The sequence below is a fragment of the Anomaloglossus baeobatrachus genome, chromosome 6 (assembly GCF_048569485.1).
Source record: "Anomaloglossus baeobatrachus isolate aAnoBae1 chromosome 6, aAnoBae1.hap1, whole genome shotgun sequence".
NCBI lineage: Eukaryota > Metazoa > Chordata > Amphibia > Anura > Aromobatidae > Anomaloglossus > Anomaloglossus baeobatrachus.
The window spans coordinates 548,070,597-548,092,463 of record NC_134358.1 but is presented as its reverse complement, the minus strand read 5'-3'; the positions used below and the strand labels follow the sequence as shown (position 1 = coordinate 548,092,463).

Below are 21,867 nucleotides of genomic sequence, written 5' to 3'. Positions count from 1 at the left end.
GGCCCCTGCCGCCTCATATATACAGTTGGCCAGAAGGACAACCTGGCGGACAGTGGGATCCTCAGAGAGGAGCCGTCAGCCACTGATACAACTGTCCGGGCTGAAAGTCTAGATCCCGGAGGGTCCACCCTTGGTGAATGAGCCCACTCCTTGACCACCATTGGTGGAAAGGGGAAACAGTGATCAGACCCACGCTATGGGAAGCGTCTGTCAGGACAGGCTCTGGGCTTGGTCACAGTGACCTGAATGCTGGAGTGGATAAGGAACACACTCCTTGTACTCCTTACTGATGCTTTTCTGCCAAAGAGGGGTGCTCCCCTGAACAGGCGGATAGAGGTCCAGTACAAGTATAATGGACGCAATCAAATCATTAGCATCTGCGTCACTTTCGGACAGATCAACAGGGTACATGGAGAGCGTCCGAGCCCCCAGTGAGTCAGAAGTACGCTTAAAGCGTTTGTCAGGACAGGCCCTGGGTCTAGTCACAGTGGCCTGCTCTCTTAGCTGAGATAAACAGGTGTTTTTCTACCCGAGAAGCCTGTTCTTCTGACACTGGAGGGTTAAGGTCCAGAACGGAGTTAATGGACGCTATCAAAACGCTAACATCTGCATCACCATCGGTATCAATGGGGTACATAGACGAAGCGTCTGAGCCCCCAATAAGGGCATCCTCCTCGCCTTGTGACTCGGCCCGTGAGGCAGAGCCGTGGGACGAGGAAGGAGAGGAGTCCCTGCGTCTCCGTTTAGGAGGACGGGGTCTGGGATTAGGTGAAACAGACTCTGTGAGCTCTGCAGGGCGAGCTGGAGCAGCAGAGGCACCCTGAGAAGGGGGCTGATGCATGCTTAGCAGCGTCCGAGACAACTGTCCAATGGAGTCTGCAAAGGACTGGGAAATAGCATTGGAAAAAGATGCTACCCAAGCCGGGGGTGCAGCCTGGAGACTCCAGGCTGAGGCACCACCACATTGGCATTACAGTGTGGGTCTGCAATACGAGCTTGCATGCAGAGTATGTAGAGCCTTGGAGCCTTGCTCCTAGTGTGAGACATGCTGCTGAGGAGGAGGTTCTATAATAAAGAATTAACTCCTTCAGAATGCCCTGAAAGTGTATAAAAGTGCACAACCATGAGGTTGTGACTTATCAGACCGCTATTATGTGTGCCCTCCGTACCAAGCCTGGACCCCCAGCCAGATATTCACTCCTTCTGCAGTTAGCAGCCAGCGCCGACCAGCGTGCTAAGAACGCTGAGAAAATGGCGCCAGAGTGAGGGGGGGAGGCGGGGGTTAACCCAGGAGCGGGAATCGGAGGGCTAAGGAGATGTACAGGGGAGGGAATCATCTCCTCAGAGAGGAGTGTTCTCCCCTGTGCAGAGCGGCCGGCGGGCGGCGCTGCAGTGTCCCCCTGCATGACCGACATGCAGGGGAACGAAACGAAACTAGGCCGCGGCTGAAGCTGGGGCCTAGAGTTATGCATGCGGCCGAAAATCGGGCATCATCGGCGCGGTTCTCAGTAAAAACCGTGGAACCGGCCGGAAACACAGTAAAAAGCAGCGTTATTAAAGTACATCACTGTCCCCCCCAATAAAAATGCCCCACATTGCAGAAGGACCCTCTGAATAACGTCTCTATACTTAGCTTTGAGACGCAGGGCCCAGGCCCTGTGGGGTGGGGGTTCAGTGCTCCGTCCAGCAGGGTCCTGCAAAAGGGCTGCGGATGGAGGCCGGTCTCCTGCCAGGCAGTGAGAACCGTGTTTGCTCTAACTTCAAGCCAGAGCCCATAAGGGATGGTGAAGGAGCACGGCATGAAGGGCTCCTGCCCTGAAGTCAACCTTAACAGCACCGCCGCCAGGGGGGTGAGAAGGGACATGCTGGGGGTCCAGTGGACCCGCTTTTCTTCCAAATCTTTAGAAAAAATGAAAAATCAAAAGAGGATGCATGTGTGTGTGTGACCTCCTGAACACAAAGCATGAAACTGGGTTGGATTTGTCATCCGGGGAGTGTATATGCTCGGAGGGAGGAGCTACACTTTTAGTGTAGTACTTTGTGTGTCCTCCGGAGGCAGTAGCTATACACCCATGGTTTGGGTCTCCCATAAGGAACGATAAAGAAATGGGATCTTTAGAAATAATTTTTCTAAAGATTCCTATTTATGCTACTATAGGTTGGGACTGCTGGGCAGGGATTAGCAATATGCACGCAGAACTGCTCATAGTTCTGGGTGCATATTGCACCTGACAGGTTCTTTTTGGTATCTCCAGATTGTCCGCCACCACCGGTCTCTGGGGCTGCTAGGGTACAGGGAGCTACTGTTTTCTACCAGTCCCACAGAGGATGAATGGAGTGAAGGGCGGTCAGAACCCCACCGATACACAAGCTAATGTTAGCAATAACCCATTAAAGATAATCTAAACATAAAACATACAGGTTTGTCCATTATGGAGGTTGCAGGGAATATACATGTATGTTTTGGCTTTTCTTTTTAATAATTATTATTATTATCAACCCTCATTCTTTAAAATTTGGCTTACCAATACAATTTTTGGAAAAACGGTAAAGAAACCTCGTCCTGTACAGTAACCACTGAACTCTCAGAGACGCTCAGGCGTGAACACGGAATCGTCTGTCATTATTTACTGATAGTTTCTTACCTCCTTTCTCTTTGAGGAACTATCGTTTCCACTGATTATTTTCTCTCTGTGTTTTTCCAGCTCCTTCCTCCAACTCTAGAGAAACATTTAAGAAAAAAAAGAAAAATTTAAGACTATGTACCCGTGGATATATCCGCAGGTTTCCCGCAGCAGTTCCCCGGAATCCGCAACTATTCATTGCTGCGGGATTCCAGTGAAATTTCTGCGGTAAACCTGCGGACATTCGTGCAAATTACCTGCGGAAGTCCTGGCCTCTATCTCCATAGTGGAGAGGCGGGACATTTGCAAATATTTCCACAGGAATAATTGACATGCAGTTATGTGCGGCTGCGGGACATCCGCGGCATATTCCGCAGCCGCACATACTGCAGCATGGACACAGCACTCCCCATGTCCCATAGGATAACATGGGGCGTGTCTGTACATGCTGAAACCTGCAGATTTATCTAGAAAGAAGGGAATTTTGTTTACTTACCGTAAATTCCTTTTCTTCTAGCTCCTATTGGGAGACCCAGACAATTGGGTGTATAGCTTCTGCCTCCGGAGGCCACACAAAGTATTACACTTTAAAAAGTGTAACCCCTCCCCTCTGCCTATACACCCTCCCGTGCATCACGGGCTCCTCAGTTTGGTGCAAAAGCAGGAAGGAGGAAACTTATAAATTGGTCTAAGGTAAATTCAATCCGAAGGATGTTCGGAGAACTGAAAACCATGAACCAAAAGAACAAATCAACATCAACAACATGTGTACACAAAAGAACAACCAGCCCAAAGGGCACAGGGGCGGGTGCTGGGTCTCCCAATAGGAGCTAGAAGAAAAGGAATTTACGGTAAGTAAACAAAATTCCCTTCTTCTTTGTCGCTCCATTGGGAGACCCAGACAATTGGGACGTCCAAAAGCAGTCCCTGGGTGGGTAAAAGAATACCTCGATAAAAAGAGCCGAAAACGACCCCCTCTTACAGGTGGGCAACCGCCGCCTGAAGGACTCGCCTACCTAGACTGGCGTCTGCCGAAGCATAGGTATGCACCTGATAGTGTTTCGTGAAAGTGTGCAGACTAGACCACGTAGCTGCCTGACACACCTGCCGAGCCGTAGCCCGGTGCCGCAATGCCCAGGACGCACCCACGGCTCTGGTAGAATGGGCTTTCAGCCCCAAAGGAAGCGGAAGCCCAGAAGAACGGTAAGCTTCAAGAATCGGTTCCTTGATCCACCGAGCCAAGGTTGACTTGGAAGCCTGCGAACCCTTACGCTGGCCAGCGACAAGGACAAAGAGCGCATCTGAACGGCGCAGGGGCGCCGTGCGAGACACTAAGAGCCGGAGTACTCTCACCAGATCTAATGAGTGCAAATCCTTTTCACATTGGTGAATTGGATTAGGGCAAAATGAAGGTAAGGAGATATCCTGATTGAGATGAAAAGGAGATACCACCTTAGGGAGAAATTCCGGAACAGGAAGCAGAACCACCTTATCCTGGTGAAAAACCAGGAAGGGGGCTTTGCATGACAGCGCTGCCAGCTCCGACACTCTACGGAGCGATGTAACTGCCACTAGAAATGCCACCTTCTGCGAAAGACGTGATAAGGAGACATCCCGCAGCGGCTCGAAAGGTGGTTTCTGAAGAGCCGTTAGCACACTGTTAAGGTCCCAGGGTTCCAGCGGACGCTTGTAAGGTGGGACTATGTGGCAAACTCCCTGCAGGAACGTGCGGACCTGCGGAAGCCTGGCTAGACGCTTTTGAAAAAATACGGATAGCGCCGATACTTGTCCCTTGAGAGAGCCGAGAGACAAACCCTTGTCCATTCCGGATTAAAGGAATGAAAGAAAAGTGGGTAAGGCAAAGGGCCAGGGAGTAAAACCATTATCAGAGCACCAGGATAAGAAGATCCTCCAAGACCTGTGATAGATCTTGGCGGACGTTGGTTTCCTGGTCTGTCTCATAGTGGCAATGACATCTTGAGATAACCCTGAGGACGCTAGGAGCCAGGACTCAATGGCCACACAGTCAGGTTGAGGGCCGCAGAATTCAGATGGAAAAACGGCCCTTGTGACAGCAAGTCTGGGCGGTCTGGGAGCGCCCACGGTTGACCCACCGTGAGATGCCACAGATCCGGGTATCATGACCGCCTCGGCCAATTTGGGGCGACGAGAATGGCGCGACGACAGTCGGACCTGATTTTGCGCAGCACTCTGGGCAGCATCGCCAGAGGAGGAAATACATAGGGCAGTCGAAACTGCGACCAATCCTGAACTAATGCGTCCGCCGCCAGAGCTCTGTGATCTTGAGACCGGGCCATGAATGCCGGGACTTTGTTGTTGTGCCGTGACGCCATGAGATCGACGTCCGGCGTTCCCCAGCGGCGACAGATCTCTCGAAACACGTCTGGGTGAAGAGACCATTCCCCCGCGTCCATGCCCTGTCGACTGAGAAAATCTGCTTCCCAGTTTTCTACGCCCGGGATGTGAACTGCGGAGATGGTGGAAGCTGTGGCTTCCACCCACTGCAGAATCCGTCGGACTTCCTGGAAGGCTTGACGACTGCGAGTGCCGCCTTGGTGGTTGATGTATGCGACGGCAGTGGCGTTGTCCGACTGGATCCGGATCTGCCTGCCCTCCAGCCACCGATGAAAAGCCAATAGGTCTAGATACACTGCCCTTATCTCCAGAACATAGCTGAAGGGAAGACTCTATCGGAGTCCAGGTTCCCTGAGCCCTGTGGTGGAGAAAAACCGCCCCCCACCCTGACAGGCTCGCGTCCGTGGTGACCACAGCCCAGGTGGGGGGTAGGAAGGATTTTCCCCGCGACAGAGAGTTGGGAAGGAGCCACCACTGAAGTGACGTCTTGGTTGCAAGGGAAAGAGAGACGTTCCTGTCGAGGGAAGTCGACCTCCTGTCCCATTTGCGGAAAATGTCCCACTGGAGTGACCGCAGATGGAATTGCGCGAAGGGCACTGCCTCCATCGCTGCCACCATCTTCCCCAGGAAGTGCATGAGGCGCCTGAAGGGGTGTGACTGACCCCGAAGAAGAGATTGCACCCCTGCCTGCAGCGACAGCTGTTTGTCCAGCGGTAGCATGACTACTGCTGACCGAGTATGAAACTCCATCCCAAGGTACGTCAGTGATTGGGTCGGTGTCAACTTGGATTTTGGGAAGTTGATGATCCACCCGAACTGCTGGAGAGTCGCCAGAGCGACGGAAAGGCTGTTTTGACACGCCATCTGGGAGGGTGCCCTGACCAGAAGATCGTCTAAGTAGGGAATCACCGAGTGGCCCTGAGAGTGTAGAACCGCCACAACAGATGCCATGACCTTGGTGAACACCCGTGGGGCTGTCGCCAGGCCGAAAGGCAATGCCACGAACTGAAGGTGTTCGTCCCCGATGGCGAAACGCAAAAAGCGTTGATGTTCGAGTGCGATCGGCACATGGAGATAAGCATCCTTGATGTCGATCGATGCTAGGAAGTCTCCTTGTGACATCGAAGCGATGACCGAGCGGAGAGATTCCATCCGAAACCGTCTGGTGCTCACATGTCTGTTGAGTAGTTTGAGGTCCAGAACGGGACGGAATGAACCGTCCTTCTTTGGCACCACGAACAAGTTGGAGTAAAAGCCGCGACCATGTTCCTGGGGGGGAACAGGGATCACAACTCCTTCTGTCTTCAGAGCGTTCACCGCCTGAAAAAGTGCATCGGCTCGCTCGGGGGGCGGAGAGGTTCTGAAGAAACGAGTCGGGGGACGAGAGCTGAACTCTATCCTGTAACCGTGAGACAGAATGTCTCTCACCCATCGGTCTTGAACATGTGGCCACCAGGCGTCACAAAAGCGGGAGAGCCTGCCACCGACCGAGGATGCGGTTCGGGGATGCCGAGAGTCATGAGGAGGCCGCCTTGGAAGCAGTGCCTCCTGCGGCCTTTTGGGGGCGTGACTTGGACCGCCACGCATAGGAGTTCCTCTGGCCTTTCTCCGGCCTGCTGGACGAAGAGGATTGGAGCTTGGCGGAGGGACGAAAGGACCGAAACCTCGATTGTATTTTCCGTTGCTGAGGTCTCTTCGGTTTGGACTGGGGTAAGGAGGAGTCCTTTCCCTTGAATTTCTTAATAATCTCATCCAATCGTTCGCCAAACAAGCGGTCGCCAGAAAACGGCAAACCGGTTAAGAACCTCTTGGAAGTCGAGTCTGCCTTCCATTCGCGCAGCCACATGGCCCTGCGGACTGCCACAGAGTTAGCGGATGCCACCGCTGTACGGCTAGCAGAGTCTAGAACTGCGTTCATGGCGTAGGAAGAAAAAGCTGACGCCTGAGAAGTCAAAGACGCAACCTGCGGAGCAGAATTACGTGTGACCGCATTAATCTCAGCCAGACAAGCTGAGATAGCTTGGAGTGCCCACACGGCTGCAAAAGACGCGCCCGTGGCTTCACAGATAGAGCTCCTGGTGAAATCCATCTGCCTGTCAGTGGCATCCTTTAGCGATGAGCCATCTGCAACCGATACCACAGATCTAGCCGCCAATCTAGAGACTGGGGGATCCACCTTGGGACATTGAGCCCAACCCTTAACAACGTCAGAGGGGAAGGGGTAACGTGTGTCAGTAAGGCGCTTAGTAAAGCGCTTGTCCGGAACCGCTCTGGGCTTCTGGACAGCATCTCTGAAGTTAGAGTGATCGAAAAACGCACTCCGTGTACGTTTAGGGAACCGAAACTGGTGTTTCTCCTGCTGAGAAGTCGACTCCTCTACAGGTGGCGGCGGGGGAGATATATCTAACACCTGGTTGATGGACGAGATAAGGTCATTTACTATGGCGTCCCCTTCAGGTGTATCAAGATTGAGAGCAACGTCAGGGTCAGAGCCCTGAGCTGCGACGTCCGCCTCGTCCTCCAGAGAGTCCTCAAGCTGGGAACCCGAGCAGCGTGAAGAAGTCAGGGAAGATTCCCAGCGGGCCCGCTTAGCCGGTCTGGGACTGTGGTCCGGGCAGGAGTCCTCCACGTGAGACCTAGGGCCCCCCCTGGGAGCGCGCTGCGGCGCGGACAGAGAGGGGCCTGGAGGCGAAGATCCAACAGGGCCCGGGGCCTGTGTAAGGACCGGTCTGGACTGCAAAGCTTCAAGCAGCTTGGCAGACCATTTGTCCATAGACTGAGCCATGGATTGTGAGAGTGATTCAGATAGTTTTTCAGCAAAAACTGCAAACTCTGTCCCTGCCGCCTGGACAGGGGGAGCAGGGGGTTCTACCTGAGCCGAGGGGCCCACTAGTGACCGAGGCTCCGGCTGAGCAAGCAAAACAGGGGTTGAGCATTGCTCACAGTGAGGGTAGGTGGAACCCGCAGGTAACTTAGCCGCACAAGAGGTACAGGTCGCAAAATAACCCTGTGCCTTGGCACCCTTGCTCCTTGTGGACGACATGCTGTTGTCTCCTAGGAGAGTGATCACTGAGGGTATATGGGAAAGGGTATACAGCCCGACCGAACAGAAATATATAAATATATATATATATATATAGTATCTATTCCGGCACCCTAAGGGGACCAGCACCGGGTGACCGGTGTGGCTTACCGACCGCTAAAAAGCGGAGCGTGTGTCCTCCAGATTCCCTGCCTTAGGTCTCCCAGCGTTGCAGAGCTCTTTCCTGGAAATCCTCCACAGGCAGAATGCCAAAAAAATGGCTGCCGGAGCTCTCTGGGGAGGAGTGGGGCCATGGGCGGCGCTAGAAAAGTGCGGGAATCTGGAGTCCCCACAGTGATCAGTGAGGGGGGAGGAAACATACAGGATGCTCCGGCCCTCACATCCGACGTCAGGTCGGCAGTCCCGCCCTTACCCCTGACAGACCGGCCCGGGGGCGGGATTTTTGCTACTAGGCCGCAATTGAAGCCGGGGACTAAATTTAAGACCGCGGCCGACAAGCAGGCGCGGTCGGCGCGGAAGTCCGCCGGCCGTCACAAATAAGCAGCTGCTGCAGCGTCCGGGATGAAGGCGCTCCATGCACATCCCCCATGGGGATACAGAGTACCTTAGTGATGCAGGGCCCGGTCCCTGAGGATAAATAAACTCCTGTCCGACAGATTCCCACAGGGGCTGCGGAGGGAGCACGGTCCCAGTGAATGGATGACCGCTCAGGATCCCAATTCTCCCAGAGCCGCTAAGGGATGGTGAAGGAGACGGCATGAGGCTCCGGCCTTTGTACCCGCAATGGGTACCTCAACCTTAACAGCACCGCCGACATAGTGGGGTGAGAAGGGAACATGCCGGGGGCCCCGTGGGGGCCCACTTTTCTTCCAACCGATATAACTAATATGAGAATGCATGAGTGGATGTGTGCCTCCTTCCACACAAAGCATAAAACTGAGGAGCCCGTGATGCACGGGAGGGTGTATAGGCAGAGGGGAGGGGTTACACTTTTTAAAGTGTAATACTTTGTGTGGCCTCCGGAGGCAGAAGCTATACACCCAATTGTCTGGGTCTCCCAATGGAGCGACAAAGAAAAGAGAGAAGGGAATTTTGTTACTTACCGTAAATTCCTTTTCTTCTAGCTCTTATTGGGAGACCCAGACGATTGGGGTATAGCTACTGCCCTCCGGAGGCCACACAAAGCACTACACTAAAAAGTGCAAGGCCCCTCCCCTTCTGGCTATACCCCCCCGTGGTATCACGGGTTCTCCAGTTTTAGTGCCAAAGCAAGAAGGAGGAAGCCAATAACTGGTTTAAACAAATTAACTCCGAATAACGTCGGAGAACTGAAAAACCGTTCAACATGAACAACATGTGTACCCGCAAACAACAAAAAAATCCCGAAGGACAACAGGGCGGGTGCTGGGTCTCCCAATAAGAGCTAGAAGAAAAGGAATTTACGGTAAGTAACAAAATTCCCTTCTTCTTCAGCGCTCTATTGGGAGACCCAGACGATTGGGACGTCCAAAAGCTGTCCCTGGGTGGGTAAAGAGATACCTCATGTTAGAGCTGCAAAACAGCCCTCCCCTACGGGGATGTCACTGCCGCCTGCAGGACTCTTCTACCTAAGCTGGCATCCGCCGAAGCATAGGTATGCACCTGATAATGTTTGGTGAAAGTGTGCAGACTCGACCAGGTAGCTGCCTGGCACACCTGTTGAGCCGAAGCCTGGTGTCGCAAAGCCCAGGACGCACCCACAGCTCTGGTTGAGTGGGCTTTCAGCCCTGAAGGAACCGGAAGCCCAGCAGAACGGTAGGCTTCCAGAATTGGTTCTTTGATCCATCGAGCCAGGGTGGCTTTAGAAGCCTGCGACCCCTTGCGCTGGCCAGCGACAAGGACAAAAAGTGCATCTGAACGGCGGATAGGCGCCGTGCGAGAAATATAGATTCTGAGTGCTCTCACCAGATCTAGCAAACGTAAGTCTTTCTCATACCGGTGAACCGGCTGAGGACAAAAGGAAGGCAAGGATATATCCTGATTAAGATGAAACGAGGATACGACCTTAGGGAGAAACTCCGGAATGGGGCGCAGCACTACCTTGTCCTGGTGGAACACCAGGAAGGGAGCCTTGGATGACAGAGCTGCCAGCTCAGACACTCGCCGAAGCGATGTGATCGCAACGAGAAACGCCACTTTCTGTGACAGGCGAGAAAAGGAAACGTCCTTTAGAGGCTCGAAGGGCGGCTTTTGCAGAGCAACTAGTACTCTGTTCAGATCCCATGGATCTAACGGCCGCTTGTACGGGGGCACAATATGACAGACCCCCTGTAGGAACGTGCGCACCTTAGGAAGACGTGCTAGACGCTTCTGAAAAAACACAGATAGTGCCGAGACTTGCCCTTTAAGGGAGCTGAGCGACAAGCCCTTTTCCAACCCCGATTGCAGGAAGGAAAGAAAGGTGGGCAATGCAAATGGCCAAGGGGATACTCTCTGTGCAGAGCACCAGGATAAGAAAATCTTCCACGTTCTGTGGTAGATCTTAGCAGACGTTGACTTCCTAGCTTGTCTCATTGTGGCTACGACTCCTTGAGATAATCCTGCGGACGCTAGGATCCAGGACTCAATGGCCACACAGTCAGGTTCAGGGCCGCAGAATTCTGATGGAAAAACGGCCCTTGGGACAGTAAGTCTGGTCGGTCTGGCAGTGACCACGGTCGACCGACCGTGAGATGCCACAGATCCGGATACCACTATCTCCTCGGCCAGTCTGGGGCGACGAGTATGACGCGGCTGCAATCGGATCTGATCTTGCGTAACACTCTGGGCAAGAGTGCCAGAGGTGGGAAGACGTATGGGAGCCGGAACTGCGACCAATCTTGAACTAATGCGTCTGCCGCCAGAGCTCGGTGATCGCGCGACCTCGCCATGAATGCCGGGACCTTGTTGTTGTGCCGGGACGCCATTAGGTCGACGTCCGGCACTCCCCATCGGCGACAGATTTCCTGAAACACGTCCGGGTGAAGGGACCACTCCCCTGCGTCCATGCCCTGGCGACTGAGGAAGTCTGCTTCCCAATTTTCTACGCCTGGGATGTGAACCGCGGATATGGTGGATGCTGTGTCCTCCACCCACATTAGAATGCGCCGGACTTCTTGGAATGCTTGCCGACTGCGCGTCCCTCCTTGGTGGTTGATGTATGCCACCGCTGTGGAGTTGTCCGACTGGATTCGGATCTGCTTTCCTTCCAGCCACTGTTGGAAGGCCAGTAGGGCAAGATACACTGCCCTGATTTCCAGAACATTGATCTGAAGGGTGGACTCCTGCGGAGTCCACGTCCCCTGGGCCCTGTGGTGGAGAAACACTGCTCCCCACCCTGACAGACTCGCATCTGTCGTGACCACTGCCCAGGATGGGGGCAGGAAGGATCTTCCCTGAGACAATGAGGTGGGAAGGAGCCACCATTGTAGAGAGTCCTTGGCCGTCTGGGAAAGAGAGACTTTCCTGTCCAGGGACGTTGACTTCCCGTCCCATTGGCGGAGAATGTCCCATTGAAGTGGGCGCAGATGAAACTGCGCAAAGGGAACTGCTTCCATGGCTGCCACCATCTTCCCGAGGAAGTGCATGAGGCGCCGTAAGGGGTGCGACTGGCCTTGAAGGAGGGATTGCACCCCTGTCTGTAGGGACCGCTGCTTGTTCAGCGGAAGCTTCACTCTCGCTGCTCGAGTATGAAACTCCATGCCAAGATACGTTAGCGACTGTGACGGTGACAGATTCGACTTTGGAAAGTTGATGATCCATCCGAACGTCTGTAGAGTCTCCAGCGTAGCATGTAGACTGAGTTGGCATGCCTCTTGAGAGGGTGCCTTGACAAGTAGATCGTCTAGGTAAGGGATCACCGAGTGTCCCTGAGAGTGCAAGACTGCTACCACCGCCGCCATGACCTTGGTGAAGACCCGGGGGGCTGTCGCCAGACCGAATGGCAGAGCTACGAACTGAAGATGGTCGTTTCCTATCACAAAACGTAGAAAACGTTGATGTTCTGTAGCAATTGGCACGTGGAGATAAGCATCTTTGATGTCTATTGAGGCAAGGAAGTCTCCTTGAGACATTGAGGCAACGACAGAGCGGAGGGTTTCCATCCGGAACCGTCTGGCGTGCACATGTTTGTTGAGCAGCTTTAGATCCAGAACAGGACGGAACGAGCCGTCCTTTTTTGGAACCACAAAGAGATTGGAGTAAAACCCTCGCCCTTGTTCCTGAGGCGGTACAGGAACCACTACTCCTTCCGCTCTTAGGGAGTCCACCGCCTGCAGCAGGGCATCTGCTCGGTCTGGATGTGGGGAGGTTCTGAAGAACCGAGCTGGAGGACGAGAACTGAACTCGATTCTGTACCCGCGAGACAAAATGTTTGTCACCCACCGGTCTTTGACCTGTGACATCCAAATGTCGGAAAAGCGGGAGAGCCTGCCCCCAACCGGAGATGCGGAGGGGGGGGGCTGGAAGTCATGAGGTAGCCGCTTTGGAAGCGGTTCCTCCATTTGCTTTCTTGGGGCGTGCGTGAGCCCGCCAGGAATCCGAGACTCTTTGCGTCCTCTGAGTCCCTTTGGACGAGGAGAATTGTGTCTTGCCCGAACCTCGAAAGGACTGAAACCTCTGCTGCCATTTTTTCTGCTGAGGTTTGCTTGATCTGGGCTGGGGTAAGGAAGAGTCTTTACCCTTGGACTGTTTAATGATGTCAGCCAATGGCTCGCCAAACAGTCTGTCTCTAGATAAAGGCAAGCTGGTTAAACATTTTTTGGAACCAGCATCTGCTTTCCAGTCCTTTAACCACAAGGCTCTGCGCAAAACTACCGAATTGGCGGACGCCATTGAGGTGCGGCTGGTAGATTCTAGGACCGCATTGATAGCGTAAGACGCAAACGCAGACATCTGCGAGGTAAGGGACGCCACTTGCGGCGCCGCTGGATGTATGATAGCATCCACTTTTGCTAAACCAGCTGAAATAGCTTGGAGTGCCCATACGGCTGCGAATGCTGGAGCAAACGACGCGCCGATAGCTTCATAGACAGATTTTAACCAAAGGTCCATCTGTCTGTCATTGGCATCCTTAAGTGAAGCGCCATCCTCCACTGCAACTATGGATCTAGCTGCAAGTTTGGAAATCGGGGGGTCTACTTTTGGACACTGGGTCCAGCGCTTGACCACATCAGGGGGGAAAGGAAAACGTGTATCCTTAGAACGTTTAGAGAAACGCCTTTCTGGATGAGCGTCGTGTTTCTGGATTGACTCTCTGAAGTCAGAGTGATCCAAGAAAGCACTCAATTTACGCTTGGGATAGAGGAAACGAAACTTCTCCTGCTCTGCAGCTGCCTCCTCTGCAGAAGGAGCTGGGGGAGAAATATCCAACAGTCTATTGATGGCTGAGATAAGATCGTTTACCATGGCGTCCCCATCCGGGGTATCCAGATTGAGAGGGGTTCCAGGATAAGACTCCTGATCACTCTCTTCAGACGCATCACAGGGCGACTGATCGCGCTGAGACCCTGAGCAGTGTGATGACGTTGAGGGTCTTTCCCAGCGAGCTCGCTTAGGGTGGCTGGGGCTATCATCTGAGTCATAATACTCAGCCTGGGAAGCCGGGGACCCCCTTGCAGTCTGGATTAATTCCAACTGAGGGGGATTAGAGGACAGAGACCTCGCCGTGTCCATAGACTGAGCCCCAGTCATGGATTGCAAAGTTTCAAGGATTTTTGCCATAGTCACAGACATTCCATCAGCAAAAACTGCAAAGTCTGTCCCTGACACCGGGGCAGGACTTACAAGCGTCTCAGCCTGAGTCACTACCCCTCCGGACTCCGGCTGGCGAAGCAGCACCGGATCTGAGCATTGCACACAATGGGGGTCTTTGGAACCTGCTGGTAGAGCAGCCCCACATGCAGCACACGCAGTGTACACAGCCCTAGCCTTGGCAGCCTTGCGTTTTGTGGATGACATGTTGCTGCCTCCTCAGAGCGATCTGGGGTATCCAGCCAGGAAGCGACCTCACAGTGCAAGAAATAACTAAATATATATATCTGGTGACACAGTACACCAATACACACTGAGGCACTAGAGGGGCCAGCTGAAATGCCGCTTACCGCCCGCTTAAGAGCGGGTGTGTGGTCTCCAAAAGCCCCCTAGTCCAGGTCTCCCAGAGCCTTGCGTCCTTCCTCTAGCCAGACTGCATGTAATGGCTGCCGGCGTCCTGGGAGAGGAGGGGGGGCGGGCCCTGGGCGTTCCTGACTAAGAGCGGGAAGCCTGCTTCCCTCTGTGCCTAGTGAGAGGGCTGGAGCATGTAAATCAGGCTCCAGCCCTCGTCGCTGCTGCGAAACAGCGTCTCTCCCCTACCCTGATTGACAGGGTGGGGGCGGGAACGAAGCGGAGCTAGGCCGCAAAAGCCGGGGACTGGATTTATAAACGCCGCCGCCGTAAAAGCGCGGTCGGCGTGTCCCCGGCGCACCACAAGTCACAGCAGCGCCGCCCGGTCCAGTGGGGGTCGGCGCTGCGTTCCCACAACACAAAGTCCCCCAGTAAACTGTAGGAACACTAACTCCAACGTTACGGTCCCCGGCGCACTACAACACCCAGCCAGCCCGGAGTGTGTCTGTGCCTGCCGGGGACACAGAGTACCTGTATGATGCAGGGCCTTGTCCCTGATTGTACTCCTGCTCCATATCCATCAGGTTCAACTGGGTCTGTGGATGGAGCCCGGCGTCAGAGCTTAGAGGCCGGCAGGATCCCACTTCCACAGAGCCCTACCAGGGGATGTGGAAGGAAAAACAGCATGTGGGGCTCCAGCCCCTGTACCAGCAATAGGTACCTCAACCTTACAACACCATCCACGGGTGAGAAGGGAGCATGCTGGGGGCCCTATATGGGCCCTCTTTTCTTCCATCCGAAATAGTCAGCAGCTACTGCTGACTAAAATCTGTGGAGCTATGCGTGGATGTCTGACCTCCTTCGCACAAAGCTTGAAAACTGGAGAACCCAAGATACCACGGGGGGGTATAGCCAGAAGGGGAGGGGCCTTGCACTTTTTAGTGTAGTGCTTTGTGTGGCCTCCGGAGGGCAGTAGCTATACCCCAATCGTCTGGGTCTCCCAATAGAGCGCTGAAGAAATTTTGTTTACTTACCATAAATTCTTTTTCTTATAGTTCCGTATTGGGAGACCCAGACATTGGGTGTATAGCTTCTGCCTCCGGAGGACACACAAAGTACTACACTAAAAAGTGTAGCTCCTCCCTCTGAGCCTATACACCCCCTGGAGAACCAGATCTAGCCAGTTTAGTGCAAAAGCTGAAGGAGAATAGCCACCCACAAGTAAAAACAGAGCAAGAACCAGAACAACCGGAGACTCTGTCCACGACAACAGCCGGTGATAACACGAGGAACAAGAAACTGCCAACAGGGAGGGAGCTGGGTCTCCCAATACGGAACTATAAGAAAAAGAATTTACGGTAAGTAAACAAAATTCTCTTTTTCTTTATCGTTCCTATGGGAGACCCAGACCATGGGACGTCTCAAAGCAGTCCATGGGTGGGAATAAACAGAAAACTAAGAAGTAGGCAAAACCTAACTTCACAAATGGGCGACAGCTGCCTGAAGGATGCGTCTGCCCAAGCTCGCATCTGCCGAAGCATGAGCATGCACTTGGTAGTGCTTTGAAAAGGTATGCAGGCTAGTCCAAGTGGCAGCCTGACAGACTTGCTGAGCCGTAGCCTGGTGCCTGAAAGCCCAAGAGGCACCGACAGCTCTGGTCGAGTGTGCCTTGATCCCCGGCGGGGGAGGCACCTGAGAACACTGGTAGGCATCCGAAATGGTCGACCTAATCCAACGGGCTAAGGTCGGCTTAGAAGCAGAGAGGCCCTTACGCCGACCTGTGGTTAGCACAAAAAGAGAGGTGCACCGCCTAAGAACAGCGGTGCGAGACACATAGATCCGGAGCGCCTGCACCAGATCCAGAGTATGCAGCGCTTTTTCAAAGCGATGAACAGGAGCCGGACAAAAGGAAGGCAGGGTAATGTCCTGGTTAAGGTGGAAAGGAGAAACCACCTTAGGAAGAAAGTCCGGAGTCGGACGGAGAACCACCTTGTCTTGATGAAAAAACAAAAAAGGTGACTCCGAAGAGAGCGCAGCCAAATCAGAGACTCTCCTGAGGGAAGTTATGGCCACTAGAAAGACCACTTTCTGTGAAAGACGAAACAAAGAAACCTCCCTAAGAGGCTCAAAGGGGGGTTTCTGCAAGGCCGTGAGGACCAAATTGAGGTCCCAGGGATCCAAGGGCCGCCGGTAAGGCGGAATGATGTGAGACGCGCCCTGCATGAAGGTGCGGACCTGAGCCAGCTGGGCGATACGCCGCTGGAACAGCACTGACAGAGCCGAGACTTGTCCCTTGAGAGAATTGAGGGACAGTCCTAGCTGCAGACCGGACTGTAGAAAGGACAGAAGGGTCGGCAAGGAAAAAGGCCAAGGAGCATGGCCAGAAGAGCGACACCAGGACAGGAAAATTTTCCAAGTCCTGTGATAGATTTTGGCCGAGGAAGACTTCCGGGCCAGAGTCATAGTGGAAATGACTTCAGGAGGAATACCAGAAGCCGTCAAGAGCCAAGACTCAAGAGCCACGCCGTCAATCTGAGAGCCGCAGAATTCTGGCGGAAAAACGGACCTTGTGAGAGAAGGTCTGGACGGTCCGGAAGATGCCACGGCACCTCTACGGACAGACGGAGCAGGTCTGGGAACCAAGCTCGCCTGGGCCAATCCGGAGCAATGAGGATGACCCGACGGCCCTCCATTCTGATCTTGCGCAGGACTCTGGGCAAGAGAGCTAGAGGGGGAAACACGTAGGACAGACGAAACTGGGACCAATCTTGAACCAGAGCATCCGCTGCGAAGGCCTGAGGATCGTGGGAGCGAGCCACGTAAATCGGAACCTTGTTGTTGTGACGGGATGCCATTAGGTCCACGTCCGGAGTGCCCCACTTGCGGCAGATTGACTGGAACACTGCCGGATGCAGGGACCACTCGCCACTGTCCACGGTTTGACGGCTGAGATAATCTGCCTCCCAGTTTTCTACGCCTGGGATGTGGACTGCGGATATGGTGGACTTGTAGTCCTCCGTCCATTGAAGGATACGTTGTACCTCCAACATTGTCAGGCGGCTGCGTGTCCCGCCTTGGTGATTGATGTAGGCAACCGCTGTCGCGTTGTCTGACTGGACTCGGATGTGCCTGCCCGCCAACAGGTGGCGAAAGGCTACGAGAGCTAGGAGCACAGCTCTGGTTTCCAGTACATTGATCGAGAGGGCTGACTCGGACGGAGTCCAAGTGCCCTGTGCTCGGTGGTGGAGACATACCGCTCCCCAGCCGGATAGACTGGCATCCGTGGTGAGGACCACCCAGGACGGAGCCAGGAAGGAGCGTCCCTGAGACAGAGAGAGGGGCCGAAGCCACCACTGAAGAGAGCTCCTGGTCTGTGGCGACAGAGTCACTAACCTGTGCAAGGAGGAAAGCCGCTTGTCCCAACAGCGGAGAATGTCCAGCTGCAGAGGACGCAGATGGAACTGGGCAAAGGGAACAGCCTCCATTGACGCCACCATCTGACCCAGCACCTGCATCAGGTGCCTGAAGGAATAACGGCGGGGCCTCAGCAGAGAGCGCACCGCCAGTTGGAGGGACTGCTGTTTGATCAAGGGCAACTTCACAAGTGCCGGCAGAGTCTCGAACTGCATCCCTAGGTACGTGAGCCTCTGGGTCGGAGTCAGAGTGGATTTGGGCAGATTGACCAGCCACCCGAATTGGGCAAGAGTGGCGAGAGTGAGCGAGATACTCCGCTGACAATCTGCGCTGGATGAAGCCTTGACTAGAAGGTCGTCCAGTTAAGGAATCACTGCCAACCCCTGGAGGTGCAGAACCGCAACCACTGCTGCCATGACCTTGGTGAATACACGAGGGGCCGTGGCTAACCCGAAGGGGAGAGCCATGAATTGGAAATGATCTTCTCCGATTGCAAAACGTAGCCAACGCTGGTGAGAAACTGCAATTGGCACATGCAGATAGGCATCTCTGATGTCGATGGATGCCAGGAAATCCCCTTGGGTCATTGAGGCAATGACTGATCGCAGAGATTCCATGCGAAAATGCCGCACCTGAACATGCTTGTTGAGAAGCTTGAGATCCAGGATGGGCCGGAAGGAACCGTCCTTTTTGGGGACTAGGAAGAGATTTGAGTAGAAACCTCTGAACCGTTCCCGGGCGGGAACCGGTACAATTACTCCGTTGGCCTGCAAGGATGCCACGGCCTGAGAGAAGGCGGCGGCCTTGGAGCAGGGGGGAGTTGACAGAAAAAATCTGTTTGGCGGGCTGGAAGAGAATTCTATCCTGTAGCCGTGGGAGATGATATCCCGCACCCACTGATCGGAGACGTGTTGAAACCACGTGTCGCCAAAGTGGGAGAGCCTGCCACCGACTAAGGACGTTGCTGGCGCGGACAGATAGTCAAGAGGAGGCTGCCTTAGTGGCAGCAGCTCCTGCGGTCTTCTGTGGACGCGCCTTTGTGCGCCAGTTGGATTTTTGGTCCTTGGCAGAGTTAGTGGACGAGGCCGAGGGCTTAGAGGACGACCAGTTGGAGGAACGAAAGGAACGAAACCTCGACTGATTCCTACCCTGGACAGGTTTCCTGGTTTTGGTTTGTGGCATGGAAGTACTCTTCCCGCCAGTAGCTTCCTTAATAATTTCATCCAGCTGTTCTCCGAACAGCCGGGACCCAGCAAAAGGGAGCCCAGCAAGGTACTTCTTAGAAGAAGCATCTGCCTTCCACTCTCGAAGCCACAAGATCCTGCGGATAACGAGGGAATTAGCCGAAGCCACCGCAGTGCGGTGAGAAGCCTCCAGCATGGCAGACATGGCATAGGATGAAAAAGCTGAAGCCTGGGAAGTTAAGGCAACCATTTCGGGTATAGATTCCCTGGTGAGGGAATGCATCTCCTCTAGAGAAGCAGAGATGGCTTTGAGAGCCCACACTGCTGCAAAAGATGGGGAGAACGAGGCCCCTGCCGCCTCATATACAGATTTGGCCAGAAGGTCAACCTGGCGGTCAGTGGAATCCTTAAGAGAGGTGCCATCAGCCACTGATACCACGGTCCGGGCTGAGAGTCTAGACACCGGGGGGTCTACCTTTGGTGAATGAGCCCACTCCTTGACCACCTCTGGTGGAAAGGGAAAACAGTCATCAGAACCACGCTTTGGGAAGCGTTTGTCAGGACAGGCCCTAGGCTTGGTCACAGCGGCCTGAAAACTGGAGTGGTTAAAGAACACACTCTTTGTCCTCTTAGGCGAGGTAAACTGGTGCTTTTCTGCCTCCTCTGATACTGGCAGATTGAGGTCCAGTACAGAATTAATGGACGCAATCAAATCACTAACATCTGAGTCACTTTCGGACAGATCAATGGGGCACATGGAGGTAGCCTCCGAGCCCCCTGTAAAGGCATCCTCCTCGTCCCGCGAGTCAGCTTCTGAAAAAGAGCCGCGGGACGAGGAAGGGGAGGGAGCCCTATGTCTCCTCTTAGGAGGACGGGGTCTGGGACCAGATGAAGAATCCTCTGTGAGCTCCGCTGAAAGAGCCCTAGCAGCAGAGGCTCCCTGTCAAGGGGGCTGATGCATGTTCAGCAAAGTCCGGGACAGCTGTCCCATGGAGTCGGCAAAAGACTGGGAGATAGACCTAGATAAGGATTCTACCCAAGCCAGGGGTTCAGCCACAGGAGCCGGAGCAGCCGGAGAGACCACTGGGGGTGCGATTCCAGGCTGAGGCATCGTCAGGTTAGAGCAGGCATCACAATGTGGATATGTGCTTGGTTCAGGCAGCACGAGCTTACATGCAGCGCATACTGAATACAGCTTTGGAGCCTTGCTCCTCGTGTGAGACATGCTGCTGAAGGTGGGGCTCTGCCAGAGTGACCCCCAGAGAGTATATACAGAGGCCCACAACCAGAGGTTGTAGCTTACCAGACCGCTGGAGCGGTGTTGTGTGCCCTCCAGATCCCGAAGCCCGGACCCCCAAGCACCTCAGCAGGGATGCTGCAGCCAGTGCTGATCGCAGAGAAAACGCTGATAAAATGGCGCCGGAGCGAGGAGAGGGGGCGGGACCAACCCTGAGAGCGGGATCTGGAGGGCCAAAGAGACTTACAGGGCAGGAGACATGTACTCAGTGAGGAGTGTCTCTCCCCTGTGCAGAACAGCCGCTGGGCGGAGCCGCACTGTCCCTTTGCATGAAAGACATGCGAGGGCAGTGAAACCGAAAGTAGGCCTCCGGCGAAGCCGGGGCCTAAATTTGAGCGGTGCGGCCGGCGCGCAGGCACCATCGGCGCGGTTCTCAGGCGACAGCCAGAGAACCGGCCGGAAATGTCAGAAAATTCACTCAGCACACTCTCCCACCATAATAAAGTACAGGGACCCCCAGAATATAAACGTCTCAGGTACTTAGCTTACTGAGGCGCAGGGTTCCAAGTCCCTGGGGATGAGTGCTCCGGTCCAGCAGGATCCTGAAGGGCTGCGGATGGAGACCGGTCTCCTGCCAAGCATGGAGAACCGTGCTGGCTCCCACTTCAAGCCAGAGCCCGAGGGATGGTGAAGGAGCGCGGCATGTAAGGCTCCAGCCTTGGAATCAACCTTAACAACACCGCCGACACAGTGGGGTGAGAAGGGACATGCCGGGGGTCCAGACTTGGACCCGCTTTTCTTCAAACTCTTTCCAAAAATGAAAAATCAGATGAGAATGCATGTGTGGATGTATGCCTCCTGAACACAAAGCAATGAACTGGCTAGATCTGGTTCTCCAGGGGGTGTATAGGTTCTGAGGGAGGAGCTACACTTTTTAGTGTAGTACTTTGTGTGTCCTCCGGAGGCAGAAGCTATACACCCAATGTCTGGGTCTCCCATAGGAACGATAAAGAAAATCCAGATAAATCCGCAGGTTTTCCTTGGCAAAATCTGGAGGTACAGAGTCCCTTTGGGCACATAGCCTAATATTTTAATGCAACAGGAGTGAACAAAATAATCCAGGTACATAAGGTGATATGCAAGAAGAACATTTCTCTGATTGGCTACCATAAGATTTGGTTGGGTTCTTTTTAACTTATATTATCAATTCCAGCCATTTGTACTAGTGATCATACAACATACATTAAAATTAGATTATAATTTTATATTCCATCAACATTAAAAAGGGGTTGTCCCATAGGCCACAAATGCCAGATCGGTGGAAGGGGGGGTGCAACACCCGGCACCCCTATCAATCAGCTGTTAACTGTATAGTGGTCACAGCAGGTTCTGTCCTATTCATTTTTATCGGGACAGATGTGCAGTTCCCATTCACGGCCACTATACCGTTGATGGCGCTTTGCAACGGAGCACATACCCCTGGCACAAGTGATCAGCTCCCCCACTCATCTTGTATTGAGGACCTATCCGAAGGCCACGTTCACATGTTCAGAATTTGGTCAGTATTTGTATGACAAAACCAGGAGTGGAACAATCAAAAGGAAAAGTATAATAGAAACACGGGCACCACTTCTGCAATGTTCACTCACTCCCTGTCTTGGCTTACAAACACTGATGTGAAATATAGACCAAATGCTGAAAATGTGAACGTGGCTAAAGGAAAGGACATCAATATTAATGTTTCAGACAGCTCCTTTAAATTCTTAGATTATACTATTATATTCATTTTTTTCAACATAATTACATAAGATCATTTATCCAGCAAGTCAACATGGCTCCAGATCAAGCTAATGGCCGTTAACGAATACT

The 21,867-nt window shown here is 53.6% G+C and overlaps 1 protein-coding gene across 2 annotated transcripts in view; it reads right to left on the bottom strand.

Moving 5' to 3' along the window:
• Window positions 1–21,867, bottom strand: part of FAM133B (family with sequence similarity 133 member B) — a 58,177-nt gene that overhangs the window by 33,168 nt on the left and 3,142 nt on the right. For both annotated transcript variants that reach the window (XM_075315648.1, XM_075315649.1), the window contains exon 4: window positions 2,646–2,720. In XM_075315648.1, coding sequence (XP_075171763.1) covers window positions 2,646–2,720 — 75 coding nt within the window. The remainder of the gene's footprint in view (window positions 1–2,645; window positions 2,721–21,867) is intronic.